This window comes from Anomalospiza imberbis, chromosome 5 (genome assembly GCF_031753505.1).
Source record: "Anomalospiza imberbis isolate Cuckoo-Finch-1a 21T00152 chromosome 5, ASM3175350v1, whole genome shotgun sequence".
In the NCBI taxonomy this organism is placed as follows: domain Eukaryota; kingdom Metazoa; phylum Chordata; class Aves; order Passeriformes; family Viduidae; genus Anomalospiza; species Anomalospiza imberbis.
Genome location: NC_089685.1, coordinates 60,730,958 through 60,743,192, shown reverse-complemented (window position 1 = coordinate 60,743,192; position 12,235 = coordinate 60,730,958). Strand labels below are relative to the sequence as shown.

Genomic DNA, 12,235 nt, shown 5'->3' with positions numbered 1-12,235 from the left:
CCGTGGAAGAAGCAGAGGAAGAGTGCGATACAATCTCAGGAACCCTGAGCAACATCGAGGCAATGGATTGTCACGGGAGCTGGTGTGCACGCTCAGGGTGATGGTTTGACAAGGGGGGAAGCACACTATTAAAGGCTACTTTATTTGGCTTAGCTTCCTTTTCACCTCCAACAGCTACCTCTGTGGAAGACCAAACCATCACACTGATGTTGAGCTGCCAGCTCCAAATCTTTAAGAGTCCATTCTCTGCAGTTATTTTGTATGGGCTCTACACTCCTTTCTTCACTGAGATTTCATCAGTTGTACCCTGTTTCTTCTACTCCTCTGTTCATTCTATATCATTCTATGGTCCCAGAACTGTAACAAGTGAAAAATGAATTCTCTGACTGGTTTGCACAGTCTCCCTACTCAGTGCCCTAGATAAACTTTGGCGGACATCACAAGAAAAACTACTCTGTAGCAAAAAAGGAAACAAAACATTGTGTCGGTTTTGTAATGACCGAGCTGGCTACTCAACATCTTCCTGATCTGCCTGACAGCGTCTTCCTGATGTAACCTAAGGGACAGCAGGAGAAGGGAGGTTTTCTTGAATTTTCCAGGTTCCATAATTACACTCATCCTTTCACAACTGTAGGTCAGAGACAGATACACACAGTACATGATCCTGTACTGTGGTTCCCTCTGACAAAACCATTTTGTCCAGAACCACTTCCACTCACCAAACCCTGCTGCAGCAGGCGAGGCTCGAGCTCTAGCCACCCCCACCTCCCTCCAGAGCGCCTTCCCAGCACCAGCGGGGCTCTGTTGATGCTGCTGAACACCCTGCATTCCTCCAGCTTCAAGCAGTGCCAGGCACCGCAGCTCGCTGAGCCCATCTTTCCACCCAGTGAGAGCTGCAAGCTCCTCCTGGCTTCGTTCCACCAAGTGCCAGTTCTGCTCAGTTAACCTTCGGCAGTCCCTCAGAGAAGGCGCGGAGCCTGGGAGATCAGCGGATGGCCTCTGTGCATCCTTTGGAAGCTGCTCTGGCAGATGGAAACAAAGCAGCAGCATATTCACAGACCTGAGAACAGTCTGTAACCACTGGAGTGTTTCAGATGATACAGATATGCATTAAAAATCTGTAACTCCAACATGCCAACAAGATATTAAAATCCCAGCAACATGCTAAATTCCTTTTCTGTGCTATGAACTAGAACTGATCAGGGTTCTCATGTTGAGTGCTCATCCACCTGAGCACTTCCTGGAAAAGATTTAGGCTTTGGTTAGTAAGAAAGTAGGGCAGTTGCTGTTGACAAGTATGCTCACTGTGATGCTGTTGGCAAATACACAGAAGGAAAAGTACCAGCCCCAAAATCAAAAAGGAGCAGATTCTGCTTGATATGAACACAGCTCCACATGGGCTGCTGCAATGCAGGGACATCTCAGTCCTTTAATTTCTTAATTTCTTAATGATATGGCTGCCTCAAACCCTCCAGAAGTGGAGATAGTGAGCTCCTAGAATCCATAACACCAACACCAGCAGCTAGAAGGCCAACAGGAATTGCCCTTTTAATCTCACTGTGCTGCCTGTTCCCTGCCAGCCTGAGTTACTTTGTGATGGGAAACAGTTTACTTTTGAGCAGTATCTAGGACACTGGAAACCTGACCCTCATTCAAACCCAGAATATAATCCAACAAAGGCTAATTATTCCCTTTGTTTAAACAGAATCACACACAGAGCCAAACTGGACAGCTAGGACACCTCTCTCAGTGGAAAGGAATGAGAGGGAGAGGTACGAAGAGGCAGATGGTGCATCTGAAACACCCTTTGTGTAGCTTTCTATTACACATGCAGGTTTTCCTCTTGCACCTGTTTCTACCACTCAAACACCAAACTATTTAAAGATGGCAAAAGGGAGAGAGGGTGTGGAGAGATGCGATTCATTCTTTGCATTCTCTTCCCCAATACTTGCAGATCCTTGACTCCCTTTTACGTGACTAGATTTCAACCTTTTTTTCCCCTTCTTTCAAGGCACTACAAATTTGTGGCTGGCGAGGAGGGAAAATTTGCATTTAAAGGGTTTTAATAAATTAAAGACCCTCGGGGGGTTTTCCAGAGAAACTGAACTCAATTAAATTAAGGGCCAGGTCTCGGGCATCACTTCTTCTGAAATAAAACACAGCCTCCAGCAAGGACATATCATCAGATGACTAGTTAATATTGGTTCAATGATTACAAAAATTCTCCCCTCTCCTTTAAAAACATGACAATCCCCTTTGGAGCATTTCTACTCCATAGCAACTAAAATAAAATAGAGGGGAGGAAAGGCAAAAATGCAACCTTCTAAGAACATAACTACAACTCAGGTCTATTCACTGCATGGGGTAAAAGCTAAAGGAATAGCATTAGCTTACATCTCTTTCCATAATCCTGTGAAGACACTGTAGAATAGCTAATTTTGTTCCTGTCAATCAGTTCTGCAGCTTCCCCATTTGCTGAGCACCTAAACAGATCTGCTCCCTATTGTTACCTGCAACATGGACCAACAAGGGCACAAACCAACAGCAGCTGCCCATGTCTCCAGATGCAGTTATATTCTTCCACAGAGGAAAAAGAAATGAGTACAAATGCTCATCAGGAAAATTCCACTAATTTATTAGATGTCTTGTCCTTCGTAGGATAGTTTGAGCCAAACAAGTCTGCATATTTAAATACAAAATACCTTCTGAATTACAGGAGATTCCAGAAATGCCAGAACTCTGAGCTCTCCTCTCTCAACACAGAGAATAATCTCTCCCACCCACTTCTCTGCCCAGGCCTGCACTGCATCCACATTAGGGTCTCTGGCCCATCTTCTTCAATGTTCGGTTCAGCTGGAATTAGAGAAAGCAAAGGTCAAAAAATACACAGTGATTGATACACACTGCTGCTCCCCTCAGCAGACCTTATCCAATGCCTCTTGACTCTTTCCTCTCCAAATCTCTGACAAGATAGCTCTTGAGCCAATACAGCATGTCAAGCAGAAGGGGAATAAGTAGAACTCTCCTCTCCAACACAGCAGAGGAAGATGTGGGGAGAAGAGAGGATGCAAACTTGTAGCAGCAGTATCACAACCCCGTATTAAGTACCCAAATCTCAGAATTTTGCCCTCTGAGATTCCAGTGCAGAACAACCTCCCTTGGGAGAGAGTGAAGCAGTGACAGAATGTTACCTCCTGGCCAAACTCAATGCTGAAGCCATCTATGCTCCAGAAATCTGAGGCCATTTTCTAGAGCCATAGTTATGAAGATAGAGATATGATTTTGGTTGTGTTACTGACAGGGACACCACATTTATCTAGAGACAATGCAATCAGCATCCCTGGACAGTAAAACTCTCCTCCTTTTCCACTGTGTCTCAACTGAGCACTTCTCACAAAAACATACCATTTCTCAAAGGCCAGCAGCTGCTGCTTAGAACACCTGCCTTTGCCCAGTGCCTTGCAGAGCCAGGCCTAAGTCCAGCATGGAATTACACAGCTGTCTCTCACACAAGTGCGGACCTTCGAGGGCCTGCACAGCCCAATGACTACCCCACGTTTCCTACAGAGCTACACAGCTCTCCTGCCTAGTCCTCACCTCCTCAAACTTGTGGATCTGGCGGATGAAGAAGTCCCCGTAGCGTCGAGCAACCTTCGTGTCTGCAATATGGATCATGTCCTGGGAAGAGAACAGATGAGATTAGGAAAAGGACTGTGCTACTAGCTACTAGCAAACATAAAGATCAACCTAAGGAGCTTCACCCCAGCCATGGTTCAGTACCACGAATATCTGACCTGTGCTAATTCCACAGCACCCATCCATTCTCTTTGGGCTGCCTTCCCTCATACCTTTGTCTGGGATGGGTCCCCCGTTCACATTGTATTCGCTTCCCACATCCTTATACACTCTGGTTTTGTCCTCCTTGCAGCAGTTTGACAGTTCCAACCCCAGTTCATGCTTCTCTCTTTTCAGTCATGCTATATGCCATGACAGCTGGGCTGAGACATGGCACGAGACCTTGCAAGAAGAGGTCTGGAGGTCTGCTATAAGGACCAAGAACACAAGGAAACCTGGTCTCCTTCCTAGCAAGAAACCTAATGGTTACTGCTATCTTCTTTGACTACAGTCCTACAAGACTCTTTGCTACGCTTCCTGCTCCTGGAACTCCAAGGCAGATGGTGACAGCTCCACACTTTGTGTTTAGATTCCTCCTAGAGTAGTCACAACTAAATGCTGTCCCAGCACAAAGCAGACCTGTAACATGACCAAGCAACATCTCTGCTTTGTCAAACAAAGGAGAGATGTGGGGGACACCTACAAGGACAATCCCATCTGACACATAAACAGCAGCACTATCTGTCACTCAATTATCACCTCCCAGAAAACTGACAAGCAGCTCCCTCTGTCCTGGGAAAGTGTTTGTTTTCTAGGTATGTTGACTGACAAAGCTGCCTGTGATATACCATCACTCTTCTTTCACTGACACTCTTTTTATGCAGGGCTATAACGTCATCGTTGGCAGGCAAGCCCTATAAATGGCAAAGGAAGAAGGAACGTCTCCCCACAGAACAAAACTAGGTGCTGCCAATTCCAGAATTTCCTGGGTGAAAGAATTTCCCAGCCAGTAAGTGGCAGATACCAACCTTGTCAATATAGAAGTCAACCTCAGAGGCAGATTGGAACTCTCCATCCAGGGCAGATATGCCACTGGTCCATACCAGGTTCTTCATCTTGTGCTTGAAGACGAGCAGCTGGATACGGAACTCCTGCTCTGTGAGGTCTAAGAAGCCGGCCAGCTTCGCCACAGGCATGGTGGTGTAGAGCTTGAGGAAGCTACGGATGGTTGAGAGCTGGGCCTGCTGCTGAACTTCATCAGCGAAGACCTTGAGCTGCTGCAGGAAGGGCTCCTTGTGGTAGTTGGGGTGCACATTGTCATAATTGGGCACCACAGGGGAGAGGAACTTGGGGCAAGCGTAACTGAAGAGCTCCTCATAGACCTGCGCGTCGCCCTTCTGCATGCGCAGCATCTTGTCCCCGTACTTCTCGCGCAGCTGCAGGTGGATGCTCTCGTCTATGCGCATGGGGTACATGGTGAGGGCGATGGCCAGCAGCGCGTGCATCTGCTCGTTCTGCTTGTTGATCTGAGACAGAGAGGAGACCCTGTCAGCACCACGCTGTGCTCAGGCTTTAGGGTGCCCAAGGGAGCTGGCAGCTGCACTTTGCAGAGGAAGATCCTTTACACAAAGCACTGATGGTCCTAATGCTCAAAGGGGACAGCACAAAGAAACAGTGCCTCTAGGCAAAGCAAATGGACGAACCAGACATCGATGCTCTTAGAAATAAGAGAGAGGGTGGGCAAGAGGAAGGTACAGAGTAACTGCATCCAGAGCAGCACAGAACCCAGAGGGCCAGAAGCGTGTCTGACTGTTTTGGTACAAGAACATGCAGAGAAGGGAAGGCAGATAGTTTAACAACCAACTCCTGGCAAGGGACAGTTGTCAAGAAGGTCAGTGAAGAGAAGACTCAGAAAGAAGATTTATATGAATGTGGGATGAAATGGACAGCTGTGTGGCTGAAACAGACACAACCAACTTTTTGAAGTGTTGTGGAATTAAGACTGGCAGGATTTGGCTAAACAAAGAGTTAGGAATTAATCGGAAGGATAAAAAGGAGACAGCAGGTAAAACAGGCACCAAAATCAGGAGGTAAGACAGCTTTGGTAGAAAGAGAAAGGAGCTTTGTTACAGCCATGTCTGTGAATAATTATCAGATAATGGAAATACATCTGACAATGGCAGCAACCTGAAGTGCAGCACTGGACCAGAAACACAGTTAAGTCTGAAGGAGCATGGACAAGAGTATCATCAGCAGCTGATACTCATTAACAACCCTGCCTAGAGCCAGAGTGCACATGGACATGGGGCAACAGTATGGGGAACACCCAAAGTAACCAGTAACATAGCTAAGAGCAAATATTGCCATCCATGGCAAAGGAGTTCAGAGGATCCCCCAGTCACCATCACCAGCAAAGCCCAGGATAATAGCTGGACTATTAGACATAAGCTACCAGGTGATAGAGGAGGGACGGGAAAGAAGACAGTGGCTTTTTCTTTGTGGAAGTCTAGTCTATTCTAACCCTTACCATCTCATACTTGTAGGTTGTCCTCTGAAACATGCTCTTGGTTCTCTGGATGTAGAGGAGGATGTTGGCAAAGACACGGATGGCATCCTGGTAACGCCGCATCATAAGGTAAGCGAAGCCCACATAGTAATAGGTGGTCACCTGGCACTCAGGCACCCGGGAGTACATGCTCTGAGAAGGAAGGAGTAGCAAGCTATGTTAGGGGAAACAATCCACACCCCTTGTTACACAATTCAGTCACCTCTGCTTTCACTCCCATCCCAAATACAGAAAGGAGAGGGTTAATTCAGGATACCTCACCTCCCACCCATTCCTGCAGCAGCTTCCTCACTGTTTTATTAGATCATCCCATTTCCTATGTTTTCCAGTTTCAGCTTCCTGCAAGGAGAGGACTCTTGCTCTGTGCCTAACATTGCTCTGCTCAGTTCCCTTTCCCCCTGTTTCACTCCACATCCTGTGCCAGACAGCACGTATGTAGATCTGTGCCAAACCTTGGCCCAAACCCATTGCAGCTGAACTTTTATTAGCCACAAGCAGCACTCAATTCTAAAGCAAATACAGCCTAGGTGGGAGCCGGCACAGTGAGAACAGAAGTCAAAAATACAAGAGCCACTGGCAAAGGTAAGAACGGTGTGTTCACTGCACTAACACTTGTAGTTCCAGCAGTATTCTCTGTAACAACACTGTGTTGCACAACTCGGCAAACCTCCTAAAAAACTGGCCAATTGTGCTGCAACAGCATCAGGCATTATCATATGGCTTGATTTAATGCCAAAGCTCCAGCTGTGCTCAGCCACAAACTCCTGACAATTACAGCAGATACAAACAGTTCCTCAGCTGGAAGATTCAGTACAGCAATTTTTCACCAGTGTGCTTCAACAGAGGCATTTGGAAGACTGCAAAAGAAGGGTTAAAACACGATGTATTACCTTCTTGTTGAGCTCAATGTTCTCCAGCACCTTGATGGCTTGGTAGTAATCTCCCAGCAGAGAGTGCAGACGCAGCAGCCCAACCAGGCTGAAATAGCCCAGCATCTTGTACAGGGAGTGGCGCCCATACTCACCAGCCACACTTTCAGGGTCACCTAGGGAAAAAAGGAACCACAATGCCATCCTCCAAAGAAGCAAGCTTCCCTTACAATACTTTTCTGTTTAAAACAAAGGGAGAAAGGCCTGAAATGTAATCACTGCTACTTCTCACCTAAGGCCAACAGAACCAGTTCCCAGCCAATCCATCCACTGATTATGGGTTTGATCCAGCTCCCAAACAAAGTTAAGCAACTTGGGTCAAATCAAAGCAAGGCAGCACAGACACCAGTGCTGCTTGGTACCTCCCAAAGCTCACCTCCACTTGTATAAACCTCCAGCTGTCGGTTGATGTTGGATTTGTCAACCAGAGAGTGCAGCACATTAAGGACACTGTGGACATTCCAGATCTTGGGGTTGGAACGAAGGAAATCAATTTCCTCTTCAGACTTTTTGGCTGTTTTACAGCGGTACTGGCTGAAAGACTGGAACTACAGGAAAAAGAGATTCAGCGATGAGCAGCTTGTCTAGAGATGCTCAAGCAAGTGGACTAAGCTTACAACTTGCTCACACAAATGCATTACAATAAACTAGAAGTTGCATGGAAAAAAAAGTTTAATGTGAGATCAGGTGGAAATTAAAATGGCAGATTATACCACCTTTAAAGCACCTAAAAGAATTATACAGTATAAAGGGAAAAGGCCAGGAAACAGATTGAAGCAGAAAAAGATCTCTGAAACAACTAGGAAAGGCAACTAAACACAAATTGCTGTCTGAACAGGTAGAAAAGAGAATGACCAAATTATAAGATGTGTTTGCATACACGCATCTTTTTCCCTTATATGTACACGTCCTTTTTGTTCTCAAGATTGACAAGACAACACTTCCAGGCAGCTCTATAATAAAAAGTTACAGAGAAGGGAATACATTCTCTGAAGAGAAAAACCAATAGCATTTGAGATCTGTACTGTTGCACTCAGAACAGTAAGTGGAAAAACATTTCTTAATGTCAAGATCTCAGACCACAGCTTATTTCAGATCAGGTCATCAATCTCTCAGTGCACACATGAGGGCCCTACTGACTAAGAAAGACAGAAATTTTGTTCTGAAAGAGAAATAGGCACAAAAGCTTAGAACTCCCCAAAGAGCACCCTGTAACTTAAAAATCTCTACAACTACTTCATCCACCTGGCAACACAAGAGTAACAGCAATCACCAAAGATTTTCAACTTGCAATGGTACCCTCGCTATGGAAATCACAGCAAGGGAAGAAATGGAAAATTTATATAACTATTAAAGGAAAATACACCCCAAAATGGCCCAGTTTTATAATCACATACCTGGTATATGAATTCATCAATGATATCCCAGAGCCACTGGTTGGGCAGTTCCAGAGGAGCGGGGCCATCAGCATCTGCAGGAGAGCAGATGAGAGGGTTAACACCTTCAGCAAGAACACTGTCAGAACTGGAGGAATAGACAAATTAAACAACACAAGAATTTCCCTGAAATGGGAGATGGGGCAGCAGATGAACGAAGCTTTCAGTAGGGCTGAGATGCAGCTTTGACTACCTCAACCGCCTTCACTTTCAAAGACTATGAACATGCACAGGGTTAATCTCTAGAGTGTGACTACTCAGCAGCATCAGCTCTCAGAAGCTGCACACAGACTGCAGGGGTTTATCCTAACTGATCCATTCTCCATATGAGGCTTGGCAGGGAGTCACAAACACTACCATTTGCTCCAAGGGGAGTTAATAACAGTAAACAGTTATGAAACACTGCAAGTTTTCTTTAGCTCACTGCTCCATTTTACTTTTTAATACAGATAGGTGATGCAGCTGTCAGCAAGACAGAAAGCTAAGCAAGTTTTATTCTTTACAGTATTTCAAAAAGCACTGGAAACTATTTCTGCTTTTTGTGGTTTTAAATTCATGGATGTAAATTGCTCTTCATTTAATTCAAACTTGCAAAGAGCTTATACCTTTCCCTCTATTATTAATAAACAAACATGCTGCTGTTCTTCTGACCCTTTCTTCAGCTCTGCCCTCTCCATCCGATCTTTCTCTCCAAAACTCACAAGCCAGAAATTAATTGCAGCAACTCACTGAGAATGTAGTTGAAGAGATTGCAGTAATTGTAATAGGACTCAAATCTCTGCTCCAGCGTGGGCCCCCCCTGCAAAGAGAAGTCAGCAGAGTCCACTTCAAATCAAGTAGGGCAGGAGGGAGTTCATGGGCAACAGCATAAGAAGGACAGTCACAACAGTAGAGGGTCTAGTTCAGGAGTGCTGGAGTCAGTATTCAACCAGGACACCCACCAGCATCGCCCAGAAAACCTGAAATTGTAGCACCGCTGTCCCACAAAACAGGGATGGCTTTTCCTGTACAGGCAGCTTCTCCCAGGATATCGAGCAGTAAAACTTCCTGTGAATATTCTACATTAACCTTCCCTGTTCCCCTCTGCTGCTCAGATTCAAGAACTTCCTATTACCTTCACCAGCTTTCCTTCCTCTTCTGCTCATGAAAAGCCTTAATACATCAACAATTCTGTTTCTGGACATCATTTCTAAACATTTGACCTACTGGTTCTTGTTTCAGCTGGAGGCACTGAGTCTGAAAACCACTAACAGCACAGCTTGAGAAACCAGTTTCTCCTGTTGAAGCCTGGTTTGGGCACACAGCAGCCTTTTAAAAGTGCCCATTTCTCCACCCTCTGGTCCACAATAAAACTGCAGTTATTACTTATTTACACATAAGTCATGTATCTGTTGAGACTTTTTCCTTTAAGAACCAAGTACTATGACTTTCTCACTGATTAAAGAGGCTTAAAACAGGCTTAAAAAAGGCAAAGTTTGCTTTGTTTCACAGAGCATTATTCCTTTCATTTCCTTCTTCTTCATCCTTCATGGTATCCATGTTTCCCTTTTCACAAGGTACTGTTCCCATGTGAGGTTTTTCATGACAAATAATGCACCTTTCTCTTGTGACACCCCTTCTCACTGCCAGCTCATTTGAAGAGGAGCCACAAAGAAACACACATAAGCAGTAAAAAGGAAAATTCAGTTACCTTCCAACACCCCCTTCTTCCCTAACTCACTAACCATTATGTTTGCTGTTAGAAACAAAGAGCCTCCTGAACACTCAGATCCAGCCTCCTGATTCATCTGAGCTACCAGAGAAACCTGCACACTCATCACCACCAAGCCTGAAGAGACAGCTAATGAGCCTCAAACAATCAAGTCTTTCTTGCTTTTCAGCAATCAGTGAATCCTTACTAAACTAACAAAAAGCAAGACTTTTAAGCTTCCCTAAAATCAGTGTGACTTACAGCTCATGAACCCATCCAATCCTGCCTTGCAAAGATTAGGGGAGCACTGATACTGTAGCGGCAGCAAGACTTGTCAAGTTTACTGGCACAGAGAAGACAGCATGCAGCCCACAAGAAGACACAGGGTCAACACTCACGCTGACTTTGGCGTAGATGTGCCTGTAGTACAGCTCCTTGTACAGGATCAGGAAAACTGCATCTGGAAAAGATGACAGAAGAGGACGTTAGCAAGCCACAAGGCCCGTGAGCCTCCTGCCACAAGAATAAAAGGACAAAAAGACACTTTGCTCAAGCCTGACTTCTTGTCAGGCATCTGCTGAAGGAGCTGCCAGAGTGAACAAAGGCAACTGACTCAGGCAGCAACAGCGCTGTGCACCTGCTACCTCAGTGTCAGGAGGGATTCAGCTCCTTCTCTCTCTGACAACCCAAGGGAAAGTGGAAAGACTCACCATTTCCAACCTGAGGAGCAATGGCCTCAGCCTCTGGCCATGGAGTGTTCTTAAAAAACCTTTCTGTCAGTTTTGTCCAGCTGAAAAACAGACACATATGAGGTATGAAAATCCACGTCTCACTCAGCATGACAGTGCTGGAGTCAGAGATGACAACAGAGAAAGGCCTTGGACTTAGTGAAAGCTGAGCAGCACCACCAACCCCTGTTAGTAAGTCCAATGTTGAAGCAATTTATGAGAATCACAAACTAAGCAGTGAGACTTCAATTTATCCCCCAGGCAGGAAACAGACGTGTATGTCACTTCCACACTCCCTTCATGTCAAGCTGCCCCAGCTACAAGCAGGAGTGGAAGTAGCTGTTGGGAAGAGACACAAAAGCTACACCTCATAGATTTTTGCAAACTGCCAGACTAACACCACTGAGAGCCCTCTCTTCAGCCTCTCTTCCTGTTAGGCCAGGGCTGACACTTCCCTTCGGACAGATCACAACTTGTGTATACTCACATTAGCCTAATAGGCTGGAAATACCTAGGAATTTTTTTCCACAGTAACCAAACCAAACCTGTTTCAGAGAAAGCCCAAGTTTGGAACAGCGCAGGTAGAAGTCAGCCTTGCCTTTTAACAGCATCGCAGTTAAACAGCGATTTCCATCTGTTGGAAGCAGAGTATTGTACCTGTTCTCATAAATGTCCTGGATCTCGTACACCTTCTGGTCAATAACATCACTGGAAACACGGCTGGCCTGGAGCTCGTACACCTTCTGGTCAATGAGATCTGACACCGTCTTGTGAAAATACTGAATGAAGTTTTTGATCACTTCGGGGATCACCTGGTAGGTCTGCTGTTCGTACTGGCGCTCGTAGGCGAGGTCTTGCTTGGGGTCTCCTGCGGAGAAGGAGGAGCAGTGAGGCAGCCGCCGCACGGCCCCCGGGCCCACAGAGCCAGCCGGGCGCAGGCAGGCCCGGGGCGCGCGTGGGGCGCTCACACTCACCCGTGTGCATATCATAGTCGTTGGAGTACGCGTAGGGGTCGTAGGCAGCCTGTGGGGAGAGGGCGGCAGTGAGTCCCCGTGAACAACCCGGACCCGACCCCCGCGTCCCCCAGGCCCGCCGCCCGCACCTCGTTGTCGTAGTCCTCCCCCGGGTAGGCCATGGCGGCGCGGCGCGGCGCGGAAAGGGCTCCGGGCGGAAACGCGGGACTGGCGCGGCGCGGGCACAGGGGCGGGGCGAGCAGGGGAGCAGCTGAGCCCTGCTATTGGCTAAAGCAACTGCCTGTCTTCATCCTGCTG

The 12,235-nt window shown here is 46.4% G+C and overlaps 1 protein-coding gene across 1 annotated transcript; it reads right to left on the bottom strand.

Moving 5' to 3' along the window:
• Positions 1-2,614: 2,614 nt before the first annotated feature.
• On the bottom strand, positions 2,615-12,177 carry EIF3L (eukaryotic translation initiation factor 3 subunit L). The gene is made up of 13 exons (XM_068191224.1): positions 12,067-12,177; positions 11,939-11,987; positions 11,622-11,832; positions 10,947-11,026; positions 10,635-10,696; positions 9,276-9,345; positions 8,508-8,581; positions 7,487-7,658; positions 7,072-7,226; positions 6,143-6,313; positions 4,644-5,141; positions 3,598-3,678; positions 2,615-2,853 (listed from the first exon to the last, which is right to left on the bottom strand). Exons 1-13 carry the CDS (start codon positions 12,097-12,099, stop codon positions 2,815-2,817), a joined length of 1,695 nt encoding a protein of 564 aa, XP_068047325.1. The 5' UTR covers positions 12,100-12,177; the 3' UTR covers positions 2,615-2,814.
• Between the last annotated feature and the right edge of the window lie 58 nt (positions 12,178-12,235).

What these genes read in the sequence shown, in the direction of transcription:
- EIF3L (XM_068191224.1), bottom strand. Translation starts at nt 12,099, where the DNA reads ATGGCCTACCCGGGGGAGGACTACGACAACGAG. An exon ending in GGGAGGACTACGACAACGAG is followed by an intron (nt 11,988 to 12,066) that starts GTGCGGGCGGCG and finishes CTCTCCCCACAG; the next exon opens with GCTGCCTACGACCCCTACGC. An exon ending in TTGATGAATTCATATACCAG is followed by an intron (nt 7,659 to 8,507) that starts GTATGTGATTAT and finishes TTTTTCCTGTAG; the next exon opens with TTCCAGTCTTTCAGCCAGTA.